The sequence below is a fragment of the Terrapene carolina genome, unplaced genomic scaffold (genome assembly GCF_002925995.2).
Source record: "Terrapene carolina triunguis isolate 2854851 unplaced genomic scaffold, T_m_triunguis-2.0 Scaffold97, whole genome shotgun sequence".
Classification (NCBI taxonomy): Eukaryota; Metazoa; Chordata; order Testudines; family Emydidae; genus Terrapene; species Terrapene triunguis.
Window position 1 is genome coordinate 16,451,239 of NW_020664448.1, and position 22,744 is coordinate 16,473,982.

General features: G+C 43.0%; 1 protein-coding gene across 1 annotated transcript in view; it reads left to right on the top strand.

The window, feature by feature from the left end:
- Nucleotides 1-18,534, top strand: part of PIWIL4 (piwi like RNA-mediated gene silencing 4) — a 57,719-nt gene extending 39,185 nt beyond the window's left edge. The window contains exons 16-21 of the mRNA XM_026651622.1: nt 212-315; nt 3,078-3,148; nt 7,444-7,597; nt 7,973-8,098; nt 14,648-14,795; nt 16,326-18,534. Of these exons, the coding sequence (XP_026507407.1) occupies nt 212-315; nt 3,078-3,148; nt 7,444-7,597; nt 7,973-8,098; nt 14,648-14,795; nt 16,326-16,442 (720 nt within the window). The 3' untranslated portion in view covers nt 16,443-18,534. The remainder of the gene's footprint in view (nt 1-211; nt 316-3,077; nt 3,149-7,443; nt 7,598-7,972; nt 8,099-14,647; nt 14,796-16,325) is intronic.
- Nucleotides 18,535-22,744: the final 4,210 nt, after the last annotated feature.

Sequence of the window (22,744 nt, forward strand, 5' to 3'; positions counted from 1 at the left end):
CTTGAGGATTTGAGGGTTTTATTGAAAATAGCGTAGTCTCATCTGACAATACTCTAGCTTTGCTCTGTTGTGTGGCTCTATGCCATATGTATTTTAACTGTTTCAAAAAGTGATTTGGTAAAGCTTTGAAAATCAGTATATTTGAAGTACTGTATATAATTGATAATTCATTACATCACCAAATTATTCTCAATTTAAATTTATTTCACAGCTAAAATCACTCATGGTGATAGGTATTGATGTCAATAAAGATGCCCTTAACAAGGGAAGTTCAGTAGTTGGATTTGTGGCTAGCACTAATTCAAAAATTACAAGGTAAGCCTTTTATACTACTACTCCTAAGGGTCCTATAATTATGCCTACCTATCTCTGGGGGCTTACTTTCTGTTTTGAGTTCTTTGGACAGAAGGCACTATCACTGACCTGGAAGAAAACATAAAATTATTATTGATTAAAGTTTTCAGGTGTCAGATAGGAGGAACGGTAAATAATGAGGAAGGCAGGTCTCTGATACATAGCGATCTGGATCACTTGGTAAGCAGGGCACAATCAATGTGTGCCTTTTAATACAGTAAGGTCAGTACAGTAAAGCCAAATGTAAGTTCATATATCTAGCAACAAAGAACATAGACCATACTTATAAAATGTGAGATTATATCTTGGGAAGCAGTGACTGAAAAATATTTGGGGATTATGGTGTATAGTCAGCAGAATGGTGTCATTATCATTCATTCACTTCTGTACATATATACATACTTAATATCCGTCTTCATACTCAGTCAGACTTAGTAAATCACCGCAACAATTTCAAGCCAGTATGGTTTAAATATAATTTATTTTAAAAGTCAATAATTTTGTGTTTTTCTTTGCAATCCCTTAAGTACACCAAAGAAAACGAGAGTTTAAAACAAATGTGAAATAACTTCAAATGACTCTTAAATCCATAAAGACTGTAGAAGTCTTAAAAATGGCCATTAAGACACGAGCCTATGCTCATCAGCCATAGATGTTTTACCATCAACTTCAACAGCAGTAAGTTTGTGCCCTTATTCTATCCATCACTCAAACAGTTCCTAAGTATTACAGAATAGATGATACTTTTTAAGATCATCTGTTATGAGCCATTTGAGGTGTCTTCCATGTTAAAGACAATATCATGCCCTTGGTCACTAGGCATCACTTCCAGTTAATACTGATTGTAGTTGTATATGTGGATCAAGAGTATCATATGGGTCTGGGGGACTCTTGGGTTCTGCTCCCACATTGGATGTGCTCACTGGTGCTGGCTTCCTCCTTTCCCTTGGGGTGCTCAACCCCTGCTCAGCCCCAGGCCCCGCCTCCACTTCACCCCTCCACCCAAGCCCCTGCCCCACCTCTTCCTGCCCCTGCTTTGCCCCAGGTCCGGCCCCCAATCCACCCCTTCCGCAAAGGCCCCACCCCGCCTCTTCCCACCCAGTTCCACCCCCTGCCCCGAGCGCGTCCCAGCCCCGCTCCTCCCCTTGTCTCCCCCAGCACCTCTTGCACACTGTGGAACAGCTGATCGCTGCGGGCAGAAGGCACTGGGAGGGATGGGGGTGCTGGCTGCCAGTAGGTGCTAAGTACCCACTAATTTTTTTTTCCGTGGGTGCTCTAGGGCTGGAGCACCCACGGAGTCCGTGCCTATCAATGGGCTGTTTTTTGGATAGGATGTAAAATTCAGCAGCATGCATTATTGAAAGGCAAGGGCATTTTTTGCAAGAATATGGGTGTTAACCCTGGTGTCTTTGCTGAATTAGGTAATTACATTCTGCCTACTAAATTGGATATAGTATTCTTTTCACTTTCTGTCTTAGTATTAAACAGCTGCCTTTTTTCTCCCCAAAGATAGATTAAGTGACTCCTGTATATGACTTGAATAGTATTTAATGGAGTGCTTTAGGATAAAAGGTGCTATATAAATATAAAATAATGTTTATTATTTATGAGTTTTGGAGTTTGGACCTGGTATAATGATAGTGAATTCATTGCAAATCCTTAATTCATACAGTGTCAGGGCAAGTGTTTGTTAATACAATATTCGGTCTGTAGACTCTTCAGAAGATAGAATGGTGGCAATTTAATTTCACTGTTGTGATATAGATTCAGTGTTAGAAAAAGAAATTTCTTTGCATTCAGAAGTCTGTATAAAGTTAAATATTGTGATGGTTTACGTGTTTGGGGGTATATTCAGCAACCAACACAAACTTAATTTTTTCAAAGTAAAGCTATTTTTTTACAGTAATCCAGTAAGGGTGTATTTTTAAACCATTGAAACCACACAGAATTATTTATGAAGAACTCTAGAATTAAACAAACAATGTAACCAAAGTCAGCTATTTTATTAGTGCATGATAGTGTCTTCACAATCCTGAACCTGGAAAGACTTGTTGGCAGCCCTGATGGGGTTCATTATAAGCTGTCATGATATGGTCGGTCAACTTCTCAGTGCTGAATGGATGTTAATGTTCCCTTCATATATGTTCAGTCCAGTTCTTTGGTGTACCCCCCCTTCTGCATATTATAATAATAATTAGCATTTACATAGAACCTTCCATCGAGAATCTGAAAGTGCCTCACAAATATAGTCTATTCATCTTACAACACCCCAGTTAGAGATGTAAGCATTTTACAGAGAAGAAAGAAAAACAAGAGGTTGAAACTCAAGTTTTCAAAAGTGGCCTCTAACTTCAGATTCCTCAGTGTTTTGGGTGGCCAACTTTAGATACCAACTAGCTAATTTTCAGAGCTGTTGAACACTTAATCTACCAATGGAGTCAGTGTGAGCTAACTAGACATCAAGTTTGAAAAATGTAGCTCATAAATCCTGGGGAATAAGGCAGGTCTGACCTGTTCTACTGCATTGCTCAGGATCTAGATTTCATATTCTCCTAAACTATCCCTACTTTAAAGAGTCCTCCCTTTATTGCTAGTTTCAGGTGATGGCTGTATGATTTATGAGAAGCGCAGCCAATAGTAAAGGAAACTTGGTGTTAAAGTAATGCAGAACTCAGAAGAACACAATTGTAGTGGTTGCCTAGTAACTTACTACTTATTTTTAGGTGGTTCTCTCGCTGCATCCTTCGGAATACAGCGACTGATATCGCAGATTGTTTAAAAGTCTGCATGAAAGGTATAATGTCATGTATCTTTTAAAGTTAGAGCAATACAGTTTATAGGTTGATTATTGGCTATTTCTCAATGTATTGTTTGCATTACATTCTAATCTCCTGTGTAAATGAATTTCACAATGCAACAGAACCTGTAGTATTATAGAAAAAATTATTATTACAGAAATTGGCTACCCAGACTAGTTTTAAAACCAGATGCACAACATTATTACACCAATTACTCTGTATTTTGTAAATTCTTATATTCTTTCATTGGTTCTTTTAATAATAAGTTAGGGCTTTAACTTGTAAATCCTTAGTCACAGGAATAGTCCTTATTCACTATACGGAGTACTACTCCCATGTCCTCACTTTGTAAGCTCCTTGGGGCAGGAACGTTGACTTATTATGCATTTGTAAAGAGTAAGGCTCACCAGGTGAGCCTATCTAAATATATAATCAAAATTACATGGCAATATATAGTAAGAGACCTTGAAAATGTCACTCATCCAGCATGATTAGGACTCTCTTCTACTTCTTCAACATCTGTAGAATCTAAACTCTACCAAAAAACAAAACAAAAAAACACCCCAACCCCTTTTCTAGCTCTTGTGGTTGTGAAGAAAACCTCCCAAGAAGCAAGTGTGCTCTTCCCAAGGCTTACGTCTACACTATGCACCACTTTTGGCAGCATGCAGGGTATGAGTAGCTTCACGCTGCAGTATGTGTCAACTCAGTAAAATGCTCTGGCATTGCCAAAAGGCGTCAGTAGCTCCCCAACCAGCGTCTTTTCCTGCAGCAGGGAAAGGCTCAGGCACTGGGTCAGTAGATGGCTAAAAATAGCAGTATAGACAGGGAGGCATGGCTTGGGCGAGCAGAGCCATGTAGGGTATGTGCTTGGTTACATAGCCAACCCCCCCCCCCCAAGATGTATATTTACTTGCCTAAGCCATGTCTCACCATCAACACTGCTGTTTATATCTGTGCTGGGAGGCTGAGTATGTACGCTACACACTGCCGAAAGAAGCCTGCAGTGTAGATGTAGTATAAGTCTTCAGAGAGATGGTTCCAATGTTGCTATCACTTTAAGAGGGGCAGATGATGAGTCTGCCTGTCACCAGTGCTAAGGCTGCCAGCGTCCAGCCATCACTCCTAGGAGTGATGGGCCTTGGTGGGGCTTCCACACCACTTCCTATAAAAAGCAGAGGCCCACACGTGCTCAGTGGGAGAATGTCTAGCAGAATCTTTGCTCCTCACGTCCCCCGCCCCCTTTCCCCATAGAAGAGCCCTCTGTAGCAGTAACAGGCAAGGAGCCCGCTGCTATTGGTCTTCAGGCTGGCTTGGATCACCCTGCTCCTTGTTCTGATGCTGCTGCTCTATTTTTGGGATGGCTGGGGTCAGGTACAGGAGGAGGGAAATCTCACTCTCTGCCATTCCAGCACAGGACTCTGTTTTATTTTGAGTTAAGGAATTGGTGCCTAGCAGATGCAAAGAAAAAGATCCAAATTCAGATATGTGACTTTTGTCCAACTCTTCATCATGTAAATTACATCAGTTTATTTACAGTATATACACCCATTTCCAGTGTGCAACTTGCATCTTTGATTTTGGCCTCTGGAGACTTATATCCTGATCCAAAGTGCATTAACATCAGTGGGAATGTTTCCATTTACTGTGGTAGGCTTTGGCCCATAATTTGCATATTTCAAGTATATTATAAATAGAGCTATCAAGTGATAAAAAAAATTAATCTCGATTAATTGCGTTGTTAATAATAATAGAATACCAGTTATTTAAATATTTTTGGATGTTTTCTACATTTTCAAATATATTGATTTCAATTACAACACAGAATACAAATATTTGCACTGCTAAAAACAGTTCTTTTCAATTCACCTAATACAAGTACTGTAGTGCAATCTGTTTATCATGAAAGTTGAACTTACAAATGTAGAATTATGTACCAAAAAACTGCATTCAAAAATAAAACTATGTAGAACTTTAGAGCCGACAAGTCCACTTAGTCCTACTTCTTGTTCAACCAATCACTCAGACAAACAAGTTTGTTTACATTTGCGGGAGATAATGCTGCCTGCTTCTTGTTTTCAGTGTTACCTGAAAGAGAACAGGCATTCGCATTGCACTGTTGTAGCTGATGTCGCAAGATATTTACGTGCTAGATGCGCTAAAGATTCGTATGTCCCTTCATGTTTCAACCACCATTCCAGAGGATATGCATCCATGCTGATGACGGGTTCTGCTTGATAACGATCCAAAGCAGTGCATACCGTTACATGTTCATTTTCATCATCTGAGTCAGATGCCATCAGCAGAAAGTTGATTTTCTTTTTTGGTGGTTCAGGTTCTATAGTTTCCACATGGGAGTGCTGCTCTTTTAAGACTTCTCAAAGCATGTTCCACATTTCATCCCTCTCAGATTTTGGAAGGCACTTGAGATTCTTAAACCTTGGGTTGAGTGCTGAAGCTATTGTTAGAAATCTCACATTGGTATCTTTGCGTTTTGTCAAAGCAGTGAAAGTGTTCTTAAAATGAACAACATGTGCTGGGTCATCATCCGAGACTGCCATAACATGAACTATATGGCAGAATGTGGGTAAAACCACAGAGCAGGGGACATACAATTCTCACCCAAGGAGTTCAGTCACAAATTTAATCAATGCATTATTTTTCTAACGAACGTCATCAGCATGGAAGCATGTCCTCTGGAACGGTGGTCGAAGCATGAAGGGGCATACGAATATTTAGCATATCTGGCACAAAAACCTTGCAATTCCGGCTACAAAAGTGCCAAGCGAACACCTGTTCTCACTTTCAGGTGACATTGTAAATAAGAAGTGGGCAGCATTATCTCCCGTAAATGTAAACAAACTTGTTTGTCTTAGCGATCAGCTGAATAAGAAGTAGGACTATGTGGACTTGTAGGATCTGAAGTTTTACATTGTTTAGTTTTTGAGTGCAGTTAAATAACAAAAAAAATCTACATTTGTAAGTTGTACTTTCACGATAAAGAGATTGCACTACAGTACTTGTATGAGGTGAATTGAAAAATACTATTTCTTTTGTTCACAGGCGTCGACTTTCCAAAGTCCTGGGGGATGCTTGACTCCTGGCTCTGCTCAAGTCCCTGCCCCCACTCCACCTCTTCCCCCAAGGCCCCATCCCTGCCCCACCTTTTCCTGACCCCGCTCTGCCTCTTCCTTCCCCCGAGCGCGCCATGTCCTTGCTACTCTCTCCTCCCCCCCTGCACCTCCCTAGCCTCCTGCATGCCACGAAACAGCGGGCAGGAGGCGCGGGGAGGGAGCGGGAGGTGCTGATCCACGGGACCCATCAGCGGGCAGGAGGCACTGGGGGATGGGGAGGAGCTGATAGGGGGGCTACCAGTGGGTCCTAAGAATCCACAATATTTTCCCCATGGGTACTCCAGCCCCGGAGCACCCATGGAGTCGGCATCTATGCTTTTGTTTATCTTTTTTACAGTGCAAATGTTTGTAATAAAAAATAATAATATAAAATGAGCACTGTAGACTTTGTAGTCTGTATTGTAATTGAAATCAATATATTTGAAAATGTATAAAAACATCCAAACTATTTAATACATTTCAATTGGTATTGTTTAACAGTGCAATTAAAACTGATTAATCACGATTCATTTTTTGCGTTAATCGCGTAGTTAACTGCAGTTAATTGACAGCCCTAATTATAAATTGTGCCCAGTTTTAAATAGATCTAAGATGGATGTGTGTTTGTAGTATATGTTTATTATATACACAGAAATATATAGTGTTCTGCATTAGGTAGTTTGTATTTACAGAATCTTAAATACAAGCATGTGTAGTTTTCTTTGGTACTTGGAATAGATAAAAACTGTGTTTAGCTTTTGGTAAACCATGAACATTTGATGGAGCCAACTGTATATAAAATACAGGAAATCACAATAAAAAGATATAATCAATTTATTTGAGTCATTAACACCAGGAATGAATTTGTACTATAAGTTTCATAAAATAATATGTTGTATATTAATGCATTAAAAATATTCAAGTGAAAGAAAAATGCATCAGAGAACTTGCTGTTACTATTAATAGTACATACAGTACAGTACACATTTTAGCAGAGAGGAGATTTATTACCTCTAGAGCCAGGGCTAGTACTATTTTTATGACACAATATTCTATGAAAATCAAAACAAAATGATTGCATATTGTTACAAAAGAAAACAAGAATATTAATATTAAATTAAGTTGAAAAGAAATAAACCCTGATCACTCTCTCCTTACTCATGCGGTATGTAATATAGGCGCTATCAGCAAGTGGCACAAGTATAATTGTGAGTTGCCTGCGCGCATCATAGTATACCGTGATGGTGTTGCAGATGGCCAGCTGAAGATGGTGGTGGATTATGAGGTCCCCCAACTACTTAGTGTCCTCACAGAATTAACTACTAATTACAGGTAACTAGAATTTCTTCTCTCCCCCCCCCGCCCTTCCATGTTGGAGAAATCAAAGCAAATTCAATGCACTTGTATCTATTATGTCATTTCCTATAGAATATATCTGAAAACATAAAATTCTGGCTGACATTGCTGATTTCCAAAGAGACTGAGGACTTACAGACACTATCATGTAACTTGATGTGTTCTTTCAGGTCTCAAATATAACCTATTGTTTATATGCTTTATAAAAAGACAAGTAGAACATTCTGAATGGGATATGGCAACATAATTCAAGCCATCTGCCTGTTTCTATTCTTAGTCCTTTTATAACTAGGAAAGAGGTAATATGAAATCATTTATTATAGCTACTTTGTATTTGTTCTTTGTTTCAAGTCCCAAAGTGTCAGTGATTGTGGTCAGGAAGAAATGCATTCCTCGATTCTTCACAGAGGCAAACAGAAGTCTGCAAAACCCACCTGTTGGCACTATTGTTGACACAGAGGCTACTCGTCCTGAATGGCAAGTATACGTGCGTCAAACCGAAAGAACCTGCTGTCTCCTTCATAGAGTTCAATTTGAATATCAGATTAAGGGAGTATAATGTTATTAAGCAGGAATCTTCTAAAACTTCAGGTTAGAAAGGCACCCTGAAATTTTTTCAGCTCTCCTAAGTCAACAACCATACAGTATAATTTGTTTGAAGGAGCAAATATATCTGTTTTCAGATATGCTTGTAGAATTTCTTCAGCAAACACAATTCATTTTACGATTAATCACTGTACAAAAATTCTGATTTTGAAACTTCTATTGAAAGTGAAATATACAGTGTTCTGCGCTGAATTACACTAACCAAATTGAAAAAGTACATAAACTGCATTAATTTTTAAAAATGACAGTTATAGTATACAAAATGTACGTACCAATATAATCCATTCATCTTTACATTGTATTTTAAAAGATAAATCCTCAACAACAAAAAAACACAGAGAAAATACAACTTTAAGATTCTCATGGGAGTCCGATTTGCCCGTGCATTACTCCAGGTTTATGTTGATGTAATTCCATTGATTTCATTGGCATGAAGCTAGAGTAATGCATGGGCGAATCAGACCCATATGAGAATCCTAAAGTTTATTTTCTCTGTTATACTGGTTATAGGTATTAATATTAATGTAACTAGCCAAAGATGCTACATTAATAGACATTCATACAGAGATGACAGACTCAGAAACCTAACAAGGAAAAAGGTCTGCATTTTGATGTCCTTTTCAAACCCATTTCAGCCAAGATTTTAAGCTCGGCCTTGTCTACACTACAGGGTTTTGTCAACAAAAGTTATATCGACACTCAAAAAGTGCGATAATAAAAATCAGTATTGCATGTTCACACTACTCTCCATTTGTCGTCAGGCACTAGCATTGACAGTGTGAGCAGTGCATTGTGGGTATCTATGCCACAGTTCAGCTCGACACCTTCTGCCACTAAGTCTTGTGGGAAGGTGGAGTGGATCGCAGCGCATCTTGGGACTGGGCTCAACATCCCATGATGCATTGTTTTCCATCCCAGCATTCCATGGGCTTCCAGCTTTCTTTCATGGTATTTTTCAACAGCCCTTGTTCGCTGTGCACCTCAGCATCTGTGTGTGAAGGGTTGGATCCCGCACTGCTCTCCTATGCTCTGATAACTGTCAGTAAGACATCGCGGATGGCAGTGCAGTTAATCATGAAGTTCCTAATGGAACAGGACTCCCAGTTGCCTCACCTGCTGTGTGATATGGCTAGGAGCATCTTAGATTTCTGTTGGCATTCATGGAACAGCTGCACATGGAGGACCATCGTTTTTGGGCTCGGGAAACAAGCAGGGAGTGGTGGGATCATATTGTCATGCCGGTCTGGGATGATGAACAGTGGCTACAGAACTTTCGGATGCAGAAAGCCACCTTCTTGGAACTGTGTGCGGCGCTCACCCCAGCACAGCGGCACTAGGACATCGGACCCAGATTTGCCCTATTGGTAGAGAAGCATGTAGCGATCGCAGTGTGGAAGCTTGTGACTCCAGCCTGCTACCGGTCAGTCGTGAATCAGTTTGGAGTCAGAAAGTCGACCGTTGGGGCTGCGTTAACGCAAGTGTGCAGGGCAATTAATTGCATCCTGCTATGAAGGACCCTGACTCGGGGAAATGTGTGTGAAATAGTGGACAGCTTTGCAGAAATGGATTTCCCTAACTGTGGAGGGGCGATAGATGGCACACATGTGCCAATTTTGGCACCAGACTACCTTGCAACAGAGTACATTAATAGGAAGGGGTACTTCTCCATGGTGTTGCAGGCGCTTGTGGATCACTGTGGGTGTTTCACTGACATAAATGCGGAGTGGTCCGGGAAGGTGCATGTCCATTCCAAGACCCACCCGCCTACCCTTCTGTCGGAGCCAGACGGCAAGAAGGAACTGAAGAGGTAGCGGGTCGGCAGGCCCTATTTGTGGCGCCATGAAGGTGCGATTCCAGGGGGGTGCTTGGACCAACCCGACGGGTGCCGCTAGGGGAAAAACCTTCCAGCAACTGTGTCCGTGGCACACACACACCTGCTTGGATTGGACATGAGCAGCACATCTTGAAGAACAACAGTTACAAAAAGGTAGGTAACTGTTTTTTCTGCCATACTGATTAGCTGCACAGGGAAATGTCGAGCACACAAACACAGCATGCCTTGTACATTTCTGTACCCTGAACCCACTTCATGCATCTTCAGGAACACCAGCCTGTACAGAAAGCTGCAAGTGGGGACTTTCTTTCCGGACCAGAAGATTACAGTGGGGGATGTTAAAATGCTCATAGTGATCCTGGGAGACCCGGCGTACCTCTTACAGCCATGGCTCATGAAACCTTACACAGGAAACCTGGATAGCAGTAAGGAGCAGTTCAACAACAGGTGCCGGATGACCGTGGAATGTGCCTTTGGCAGATTAAAGGCGCGCTGGCGATGCCTTTGTGGCAAGTTAGACCTCAATGAGGATAATAATCCCATGGTCACAGCTGCGTGTTGTATGTTGTGTAATATTTGGGAAGCTAAGGGTGAAAGGTTTGCTCAGGGGTGGAGTGCTGAGGCAAACTGCCTGGCTGCTGATTTTGAGCAGCCAGATACCAGGGCTATCGGGGGCACGGGGGGGGGGGGAGGCAATTCGAATCAGGGAGGCTTTGAGGCAACACTTTGAAATTAGAACCAGTAATGTATATCCCTGTGCTCGGTACAGCAGTGTTACATTACATCTAGTTTTCCTAGGAAGCAATTGTGAATTTTGGGGCCTTAAATTCCAGTAAGCAAATGATTAAACTGCCTGTGTATGTCTTGGTAGTGCCTGCTATCTCAATTTGTAGGACACAAAGATTACTTACCGTTCAAAAACTATGCTTTTATTGCACAAAAACCAACACACACACACACACTTGGTGGGAAAGAAGGTACCAGGGAAGGGCAGACTTTCAGAGCTGTGCATAGGTCTAGCTATCATTCTGAAAGTTGCCCGAGGGGGTGGAGTGAATGGGAAACAGAGAAGTCTCCGAAAGTGGAAAGGAATGTGAGAGTGGAGTTGGGGGACATGGAAAAGAGTTTTGAATGTGCTGCAGGGGAGGGTGGGCACGCATCTGCTCAGTATGCAGCATTATTAAGGACTTCCGCATCTGCGTTTGCTCCTCCATGACTTTAATCATCTGCACAGTAACATCCTTAACTAACTTCTGATTTTATTTTCTGTCCTGCCTTTTGGCTTCCCTCCATTCCTGGCATTCCCTTTTCTCTGAATTGCAGTACCTCCCCGAACATGTCGTCTTTGCTCTGTCTTGTGTGCTTTATCATCTGGCCGACATGCTCTGCGAGAGTGTAGAGGGTGCCCCTGAAGCCACATCTGTAGAAGCATAAGAAACAATATACAGAAGTGTGATTGTTAAGTTCACACACAGCATTGAAACATTTCAGTAAAATGCACCTCCGGTAACAACAGTCACTTTCTCACTGACCATTGGCAAGCACACGTCTTGGCAAACACCCCAAGCATGGTGAGTGTTGGCTGGGGGATAGGGGTAAGTGTTCTACACAGGAGCACAGCACTGAGGCCAGTACCGAGATCAGGGCTGGTGCCGAGCCTGGCACCAAAACTGAGGAACAAGCACAGGCCGGACCCTGCAAGCTGGAGGGACAGAAGGGCCCTGTACCAGCCCGGGCGTCATCTTCACCCCTGATGAAGTGATGGCAGGGACATTGGTGACACCAACTCCAGTGGACAGCAGGGCTCACCAGGAGCTGTTGAGGAGAGTGGCCCAGAATCTGGGACTCCAGGTGGAGGAGGTGACTGAGGCAACAAACCCTATGGTGGACATTTTGACACAAGGGCCCTTCGAGGGTGACTTGCTGCTCATAAAGACCGTTCAGACCACTACCATGACATTGTGGCTGACGCCCGCCTCTCTACTTCCCACAACTAAAGGGATAGAGAGAAAATACTTTGTGCCATCAAAGGGGCACAAATACCTCTTTACCCCCACTCAGCCTGGATCAATGGTGATAGCGGCTGCAAATGAATGGGAGAAGCAGGGGCAGCAAGGTCCAACACCCAAAGGTAAGGATGTGAAGAAGCTGGACCTCTTTGGTAGAAAGGTTTATTCTACTGGAGGGCTCAGCTTCGCATTGCAAACTAGCAAGTGATCCTTAGTCGCTATAATTTCAACTACACAAAGCACAGCCGCTTAGCAGGCGTGTGCTCTCCTGCTTCTTGCTTGCTGCAGAGCAACTGCTGAGACTGGCTAGACACCTCCAGAGTGGTGAACAGTTCCTGGCTGCCTGCCCCACTGGGCAACCCCACCATGGGTTCCAAATCATCGTCTATCTCCACCTCTTCATCAACGACTTCGTCCTCCAGGTTAAGTCCTTCTGTCAGCTCCAGGCCCACCCAAGTATATGGAGCTCTTGGCGGTGGGGTCGCCTCTGCGGATAGTGTTCAGCTCCTTATGGAACCAACAGGTCTTGGGTGCAGCACTAGAGCGACTGTTTGCCTCCCTCGCCTTCTGGTTCGCCTGCCTCAGCTCTCTTGTCTTTGCTCTGCACTTCACCATGTCCCGGTCATACCCCTTTTCATACAAGCCTCAAGAAATCTACCCATAGGTATCGAAATTCCTGTGGCTGAAGTGCAGCTGGGACTGTACAGCCTCCTCTCCCCAAATACTGAGCAGATCCAGCAGCTCCTCAGCTAAGTTCCCTCTTAGCTGTGTGGCTGCACAGCTGCCTATTAAGCCCCGCCCAAGGGCTTGGGGCTGCAGCGTGGAGAGATACTTCTCCCCCAGCGTGGACCTGTGGCAGCAGGGAGAGGCGCCTCTCCCCCCACTGGCCCCAGCATGGATCTGCAGCGGCGGGGAGAGGCGCCTCTCCCCACCGGGTCCCAGCACAGACCTGTGGTGGCAGGGAGAGGCACCGCTCCCCACCGGCCCCAGCGTGGACCTGCAGCAGCAGGGAGAGGAAGGGCACCTCTCCTCCTGAGTCCCAGCACGGACTTGTCACAGCAGGGAGAGGCGCCCCTCCCTGCCGGCCCTAGCATGGACCTGCAGCAGCGGGGAGAGGAAGGGTGCCTCTCCCCCCGGGTCCCAGCACAAGCCTGCTGCGGCGGAGAGAGGCGTCCCTCTCCACTGGCCCCAGCACAGACCTGCTGCGGTGTGGGGAGAGGAGAACCTCCCTTGGCCCAGCCCAGGCCAGTCAGAGTTACGGGGGAGAGGAGCCCCGGGCCAGCCCCACCGGAGCTGCCACGGCTGGCAAGAGGCGCCCCTCCCCTGGTCCCAAGTTGCTGCGGCGAGAGAGGGCTGGGGGGAGCCTGCACCTCAAACCCCTCAGCCCCGGCCCCACCCCAGAGCCCACACTCCAGCCCTCTGTCCCAGCTCTGAGCCCCCTCCTACACTCTGAACCCCTCATCCCCAGAGCCTTCACCCCCTAGCTGTAACCCTCATCCTCCCCGCACCCTAACCCCAGCCCTGAGCCCCCTCCCGCACCCCTCATCCCCAGAGCCTGCACCCTACCCCCAGCCCTCATGCTCCCACACCCCAACCCTCTGCCCTAGCCCTGAGCCCCCTCCCGTACCCCGAGCCCTCATCCCTGGCCCCACCCTAGAGCCCACGCCCTCACACACCCCCACCCCAACCCTCTGCCCCAGCCCTGAGCCCCCTCCAAACCCCTCGGCCCCACCCCCACCAAATGAATTTTATGTGCACCAATATGAAGATGATGTGTTATACATGGATGTAAAAAATTATAGGGAACACTGCTCCTTAGTAGTCCAGCAGGAGAGCGTTTGACACGTGGGGTTGCCATGGTCACCTGGGCAGATGCAATGAGACCTCTCCACATGGAGCAAACAGGAAATGGAATTTCAAAAATTCCCAGGCTTTAAAGGGGAGGGGCGGGGGGTGGTTGTTTACCTGGCTGGAGGGCAGCAGATTTCAAACTGCTGACCAGAGCAGTCAGGATGGACATTGTGGGATACCTCCTGGAGACCAATTAAAGCAATAAAAATCAAATGCGGTGTCTACAGTGGCACTTTGTCAACAAAACTTTTGCACAAAAAGCCTTGTCTCTCTCATCGGGATGGTTTTATTTTGTCGACAAAACAAGGCATATTTGCCACCAAAAGTCGCATTATAGTGGTTATGCCTCCACTTTTTAGTAGACAAAAGCTGCCTTTTGTCGGTAAAACGCTGTAGTGTAGACAGGGCCCTGGCCTTGTCTAGAATATAAACAGAGGAGGATCAGATTCTCATTTACACTAAGGCCCCTTTACATTGCAAGACTGCTGTAAAGGGGCCTTAGTGGAAATATGAATCTAGCCCAGAGAACCTTAATCTGATTGCAGCATAGTAAATCCACTAACTTCAGTAGAGTTACTCCTGATTTACAGCAGCAAAAGTGAGATCACAGGCCCTTAAATGATAAAGAACCACCTTTTATTTGAACTAATAGGCAATATCAGTGAGGGTAAACTGTCAAGTGCACATAAGCTAATGCTGTTTTCCCCCCCCCCCCAAATTCTTTAGGTATGACTTTTACCTAATCAGCCAACTAGCACGTCAGGGAACTGTCAATCCCACGTACTATAATGTTGTGTATGATAACAGTGGATTAAAACCAGATCACATGCAGCGCCTCACGTACAAGATGTGCCACCTGTACTACAACTGGCCAGTGAGTAAATAGTCACATACAATCTTCATTAAAAGTAGTGGAATTTTTCCAGCTGGTTTTAAATCACACATAGTTTCACATTTGATTATTCAATGCAGTTATTACAGTACTACTGTTATAAAAAGGGTAGGACTGCAACTCCCAATCGTAGCCACTCTGCTGCTGTTATGGTGGGAGGCATAGATGACTTGTGCCTCCAGATGCTGGGGTAGGGGGCACAATGTAAAGGGGAAGACATGCGACTGCCCCATATGTCTCTTCTACCCAGCAACCCTTTTGTACTGCACCCAGCTTGGGGCTGCCGCGCTCTCCCCACCCCACCAGTTACCTGCGGGGAGGGCTCTGTCCTTCTCCTGCTGTGCGCCCCCTGTCTCATGTTAGACCGCTCTCACTGACAGCCGGGCCCAGACGGGGAGTGGTATGGAGCCACTTCTCATGCGACTGAAGCTGGCCGCTCTGGGTTACTGATTCTGTGTGACACGCAGCTGCCTGAGAGAGAGCCTGGCTGGGGCAGCGGCCCGCCCCACCCACTCTGCTCCCTGTCCAGGCCCAGCTGCCAGGGACAGGGGCTGAACATGCCAGGGGGCAGGTGCAGCAGGAGAAGGACAGAGCCCTTCTTCCTCCTCCTCCCTCTGCCCCCCCCGCCCCAAGCAGGCCAAGCAGAAATCTGGGGAGGGTACTTGATCCCACATGCCTCCACCATGTCATCTATGGTGGGAGGAGCAGCATATTTACAACGGCTGGAGGTTAATTTCTTAGTAGCCAAAAAGCTATTTTGAAAGGCCTGTATTTGCTGAAACCCCTCTGGAAAATGTGTTTGTGATATTAATTCAGTTCCTAGTAGACATGTATCCATATCTCAATTATTGGTACTAATTGGCACCCTTGTTGGCATACTTAATAGAGAGGCCAATGATTGAATAGACAGGCAGCCTGCATTACACATTCAGCTGTAGAAGTGGTAACTCCATTTCAAGGTTGAGACATTTGGGGTATGTCTACACTGCACTCAAGATATGCAATTGCAGCACATGTTGGTGTACCAGAGCTAGCTTTAATTGAGGTAGCTCACTAAAAATAGCAGTGTAGCCACAGCAGCCCAGGCTAGCCCCCTGAGTATGTACTCGGGATCCTGGGTTGGATTATACTTGTCTTGATGAGGGAGTGGGAAGAGGAGAGCTGAAGGTGTGAATCCTTCCCTTCAGCAGGCATTTAAGAAATCGAATGCAGATGCAGTCAAAAAAAAAAAAAAAGGGGGGGGGGGGGAAGTGGCCTACCTCTCCAGTAGGTATATCCTTTGAATAAAGGGGATGGTGTTTTCATTGTGCAGGAGTGCCCTCTAGCGGCTAAATTTCATCAGTACAAACTTGGGCAATTCCTGCCTACCATTGGCTGGGAAAGGAATTCTGGGATTATATTATGTATGGAAATTGCACTTGGGATCTTAAAAATAGTTTGCTTTTCTCAGCAGAAAGCAGCAATACAGGCTGGGAATGTCAATCTGACTTTCATCTGATGTTTGTTTCATAGGGTCTAATCAGAGTGCCAGCGCCCTGTCAGTATGCCCACAAGCTGACCTTCCTGGTGGGTCAGAGCATTCACAGAGAGCCAAGCCTGGAACTAGCTGACAAGCTTTTCTATTTGTGAGGAGAATAATAATAATAATAAATCATGAAGACAACTTTAAGAAATACTAACATGGCCAAATCTGGATATGGTCTCATGGCTGCCAGCATAGTGTAGCTCAAACTCAGTCTTGTATTTGAAGGAAAACATCTAGTTTTAGACTTAAAGAGAAATATCTATTCTCTGAATGAAGAGAACAGAGCATCCTGAGCAGTATAAGGGATTAAGGTACTTTACTTCAGTTAGCCCCAATAGGAGACTTGGAGCATACTCCTGAGTAACATTTGAAAATGTAGGGGTATATGATAGAAATGTTGTTGATATAGATACACTGTACAGCTGATTATTCTGTAAGCATATCATTGCCATTTAATTTCCTAATTGTTTTAGAGGGTTACTTTTTCCTTCAAAGACTCTTTTAGAAAACTGTTTGGATAAGGTTGAAATTTTAACAAATAAAGTTTTATTCTGTTTGCATTTTAAGATTTTTGATAATTAGTTAGAATATATACCAAACTTTCTTTTAGGCTCCCTCTGCTATTGATAGACAATCCTTTTAAAAAAAAAATGCCCAGTGTTGCACGGATGTTTTGCAAATTAACACAAATCACAGTAAACAAAATGTAGGAACAGACACCTTGTTATACATACATATTAGCTGGGAGGTATTACTAAATGGTTTAGAATTCAGTTAATTGAAAAAATTGGTTTGGAGGAGTCTCTTTTTTTAAGTGTTAAATGACATCTATTGTAGTTTGATTTTTAAATAGTGTAGGTGCCTCACTGCACTAGCTAGATAATAGCCCTACTTTGTGAGTTTTTCATTCAGGGATCTGGCTTCAACAGCCAAATTGTGTCTTAGCAACCCTGGATGGTTGGTAAATGTTACCATATATGCTTAATAGATGGGTAGACTGAAGTTAAGTGTCTTGGTCATAGCAAAATTTTGAGTGAAGAGCAAGAATACAACCTAGGATCCTTAACTGTCTAATTTTTATGTATTAGTGTCACAGAAATACGTATATTCTATGTTCAGATACTTCACAAACATATAAAAAGTTTCACTTTAAAAAAGTTTTAAAAAGGGGGTTTCACACAGAGGTACAGTCAAATCTGTAAAATAAATGAGTGGGATTCAAAGAGAAAGAAGTTACCCACAGGCCATATCTAAGGAAGTAATGAAAGTGGAGTCTACACATTGCTGTGGTGAGCTGTTTCCACTTTGGGCAAAATAGAGTTCAAAGAATCAGGATTGATACTGATAGCAAAGAATAACGGTGGAGAGATTGCTGCCCAAAAATGTCCCAAATTAGATTGCTCCCCAAAGAGTTCTGCATCTTGCACCTTTTTCCACATAGTTGCAGTCAGTGACCTAGTTCTCTGAAACCAGTGGAATCTATTAATAGTTGTATTATTGTTACCGCAGGTCACTTATCAAAATAAGCACTCTTAGCATTATTGAGTCCCTCACGCAGGTAGTTTGCCACTTGGAAGCCGGTGAGTCCCTGGCCAAACTGGTGATATGAAGCATCTTGATGGGTATCTGATGTGACTATCACACTATTCCATATACAGCTACAGAGTAATTCTAATAGACAAGTGCCAGTGTCTGTTAGTACCCTTTGCTTTATCTAGCTGTGCACACGTACACCATACAGTCAGTCCCAAAAGAGCTAATTTCTACAAATAACATCTTGATTCCCTGTATTTAAAAAAAATACAGAACTCTAACTTACCATCCTCTGGGTCTCCCAGTGAGATCTCTTCTCATCTTTGATTATAAGATCATTAGGGCAAGAATCATATCTGAAGTGGTCTTAGATCGTGTATATATTTAATAATACAAAGATACACATTAAAGCATTGCTATGTCTCTTTGGTATAGAAAAATTTATAGAGAGGAGTTGTCTAATTCTCCTCTAACAGCAATATAAATCAGGTGCAACTCTTCTGAAGTCATTACGCCAGTATAAGGGAGAGGAGAATCTGGTCTAGTTGCTTTACCTATATTGGAGTGAGAGGAGAATAAGTCTTAATGTGATGATACAAAACTACTCAAGATAGTTAAGTCCAAAGCAGACTGCGAAGAGCTACAAAGGGACCTCACAAAACTGGGTGACAGGTCAACAAAATGGCAGACGAAATTCAATGTTGATAAATGCAAAGTAATGCACACTGGAAAACATAATCTCGACTATACATATAAAATGATGGGGTCTAAATTAGCTGGTACCACTCAAGAAAGAGATCTTGGAGTCATTGTGAATAGTTTTCTGAAAACATCCACTCAATGTCCAGGGCAGTCAAAAAAGCTAACAATGTTGGGAATCATTAAGAAAGGGATAGATAATAAGACAGAAAATATATTGCCTCTATATAAATCCATGGTATGCCCACATCTTGAATATTGTGTGCAGATGTGGTTGCCCCATCTCAAAAAAGATATATTAAAATTGGATAAGGTTCAGAAACGGGCAACAAAAATGATTAGGGGTATGGAACACCTTCCGTATGAGGAGAGATTAAAAAGACTGGGATGTCTCAGGTTGGAAAAGAGATGACTAAGAGGAGATATGAGAGAGGTTTATAAAATCATGACTGGTGTGGAGAAAGTAAATAAGGAAGTGTTATTTACTCATAACACAAGAACTAGGGGTCACCAAATGAAACTAGTAGGCAGCAGGTTTAAAAGCAACAAAAGGAAGTATGTCTTCACACAACACACAGTTAACCTGTGGAACTCTTTGCCAGAGGATATTGTGAAGGCCAAGAATGACTCTTAGCCAGGATGGGCAAGGATGGTATCCCTAGCCTCTGTTTGCCAGAAGCTGGGAATTGGCAATGGGATGGATCACTTGATAATTACCTGTTCCATTCATTCCCTCTGGGACACCTGGCATTGGCCACTGTCAGAAGACAGGATACTGGGCTAGATGGACCTTTGGTCTGACCCAGTATGACCATTATGTTCTTATGACTACTTTCTGCTTAAAGCAAGCACGTGCTTAAGTGCTTTGCTGCGTAGGGATTGCCACAGCTCTGTTCTTCACAGCAGTGCTTCACCATTCAGTAAATCAGGCAATAATAGTAAACGTTCAAAAACAGAACATATTTTAGACAAAGTGAATGTGGGGCAAGGACTGCATCTGAGAATGAGCCTGCTCAGAACAGATTTCAGCTCTAAATTTATTCTAGCTAATATTCTTTGAATTATATATATAGTCTTAACAGAAGCTTAGAAACTGTTTCACAAAAGGTCAAGTTTCATTTTCTATTAGAACATGCCATGTTGACTTTCTGTTCATGGTATTTTTGCGTGTATGAGCTGCTTCTGGTAAGAGTTTTTGCTTCCAAAAGCAGAGAGTATGCACCTGGTGTTATACAAAAAATTGTGTCTGCTAACTAACTTTTCTTTCCTCAAAGGAGCAAAGAGACAGGGTAGAAGAATTGAACATCTTCTGGATTTCTGCAAGATGTTATCTCAGGTTCTCCAAAGATGAGCTACTACTAACAAAAAAAATCTGTTTTAAGCATCCCAGTATTACAAAATAATTCGGCTATCCTTAACTCATTGATTCCAACTGCCCAATTTGTTTTTATGAACAAATACTATCTCCGCACCCCTTGTTCCCCATTAACCATTTAACTGATTGAATTTCAGTAGGTTAAACGATTACTTTTTTTTACCCGCTATTTACATCCCTAATAGAAAGGGGCATAAACTCTGGAAATGAAGTGTAAAAATATAATTAGGAAGGCCAAAAAAGTATTTGAAGTACAGTTAGCCAAAGACTCAAAAAATAATAACAAAAAAATTTAAGTACATCAGGAAGGCTGCTAAACAACCAGTGGGGCCTCTGGATGGTTGAGATGCAAAAGGAGCATTCAAGGATGATAAGGCCACTGCGGATAAATGGAATTCTTTGCATCAGATTTCATGGCTGAGGATGTGAGGGAGATTCCCAAACTGAGCCATTCTTTTTAGTGACAAATCTGAGGAAGTGTCCCAGATTAAGGTGTCATTAGAGGAGGTTTTGGAACAAATTGATAAACTAAACAGTAATAAATTACCAGGACCAGAGTTCTGAAGGAACTCGCATGTGAAATTGCAGAACTACTAACTGTGGTATGTAACCTATCATTTAAATCAGCTTCTGTAGCAGATGACTGGAGGATAGTTAATGTGACGCCAGTTTTTAAAAAGGGCTCCAGAGGTGATCCTGGCAATTACAGGCCAGTAAGCCTGACTTCAGTACTGGGCACACTAGTTGAAACTATAATAAAGAACAGAATTGTCAGACACATATATGAACATAATTTATTGGGGGAAGAGTCAACATAATTTTTGTAAAGGGAAATCATGCCTCACCAATCTACTAGAATTCTTTGAGGGGGGTCAACAAGCATGTGGACAAGGGGGATCCAGTGGATATAACGTATTTAGATTTTCAGAAAGCCTTTGACAAGGTCCTTCACCAAAGCCTCTTAAGAAAAGTAAGCTGTCTTGGGATAAGAGGGAAGGTCTTCTCATGGACTGGTAACCGGTTAAAAGATAGGAAACAAAGGGTAGGAATAAATGGTCCATTTTCAGAATGGAGAGAGGTAAATAGTGGTGTCCCCCAGAGGTCTGTACTGGGACCAGTCCTATTCAACATATTCATAAATGATTTGGAAAAAGGGGTAAACAGTGAGGTGGCAAAAATTGCAGATGATACAAAACTACTCAAGATAGTTAAGTCCGAAGCAGACTGCAAAGGGATCTCAAAACTGAGGGACTGGGCAACAAAATGGCAGACAAAATTCAACGTAGATAAATGCAAAGTAATGCACATTGGAAAACATAATCCCAACTATACATATAAACTGATGGAGTCTAAATTAGCTGTCACCACTCAAGAAAAAGAGATCTTGGAATCATTGTGGATAGTTCTCTGAAAATATCCACTCAATGTGCAGCGGCAGTCAAAAAGGCTAACAGAATGTTAGGAATCATTAAGAGAGAGAGAGATGTTAAGACAGAAAATATATTGCCTCTATATAAATCCATGGTACGCCCACATCTTAAATACTATTTTGACATTGTGCAGTCTATATGGTTTTATAAAAATATGATAAGTGAATATAATGTAACTGGAATATGCTTCATGCAAAAGGTCTCTTGTAAGGTATCATTACAAAGTTTATAATCTACTGAGTGTGATCATCCTATTTGTATAAATGTACCACTCTTGTATCTGAAACTAGAAATATGAAATATAACTCTGAGGGCTTATTGTAATTATGCAAAGTGTGGGCCATTAATGGTGGTTTGAAATCTTGATGACTCCCATTATCTGCAGATGGCTGTGTTTACCTGTGAGTCTTCCTGTATATGTGTTTGCTGGCAAGTGGGTAATGAAGTCTTGCAGTGACATGTGATCATGTCACCTGAACTGGAATACATCTTTAACCTGGTGCTTTTCCAGTGAGGGGGGGGGTGGAAACCCAGAGGGACAAAGGGTTCCCGGCTTATGCAAAAGATATATAAAGGGGTGGGAGAGAGGAGCCATCATGAAGAATCCCCTAGCTAACACCTAAGCTGGAACAAGAGCTGTACCAGGGGAAAGAATTATGCCCAGGCCTGGAAGGTGTCCAGTCTGAGAAAAAACTTACTGAAGCATCTTTGAGGGTGAGATTATCTGTATTCAGTTTGATTAGGCATAGATTTGTGCATTTTATTTTATTTTGCTTGGTGACTTACTTTGTTCTGTTCTGTTACCACTTGGAACCACTTAAATTCTATTTTCTGTATTTAATAAAATCACTTTTTATTTAGTAATTTACTCAGAGTATGTATTAATACCTGGGGGAGCAAACAGCTGTGCATATCTCTCTATCAGTGTTATAGAGGGCGAACAATTTATGAGTTTACTCTGCATAAGCTTTATGCAGGGTAAAACGGATTTATTTGGGTTTAGACCCCATTGGGAGTTGAGCATCTGAGTGCTAAAGACAAGCACACTTCTGTGAGCTGTTTTCAGGTAAACTTGCAGCTTTGGGGCAAGTGATTCAGACCCTGGGTATGTGTTGGAGCAGACGGGAGTGTCTGGCTCAGCAAGACAGGCTGCTGGAGTCCTGAGCTGGCAGGGAAAACAGGAACAGGGGTAGTCTTGGTACATTGGGTGGCAGCTCCCAAGGGGGTTTCTGTGATCCAACCCGTCATTGCTGGCCAGCGAAAGGTCTCTCATAAAGCTGGTAGCTGTGAGCCTACAGCTGGATCAAGGTCTCTTTCCCTTTTGGGAGACACAAGAGTGTCTGCCCCATAGGGGAGCCCAAAAATGAAT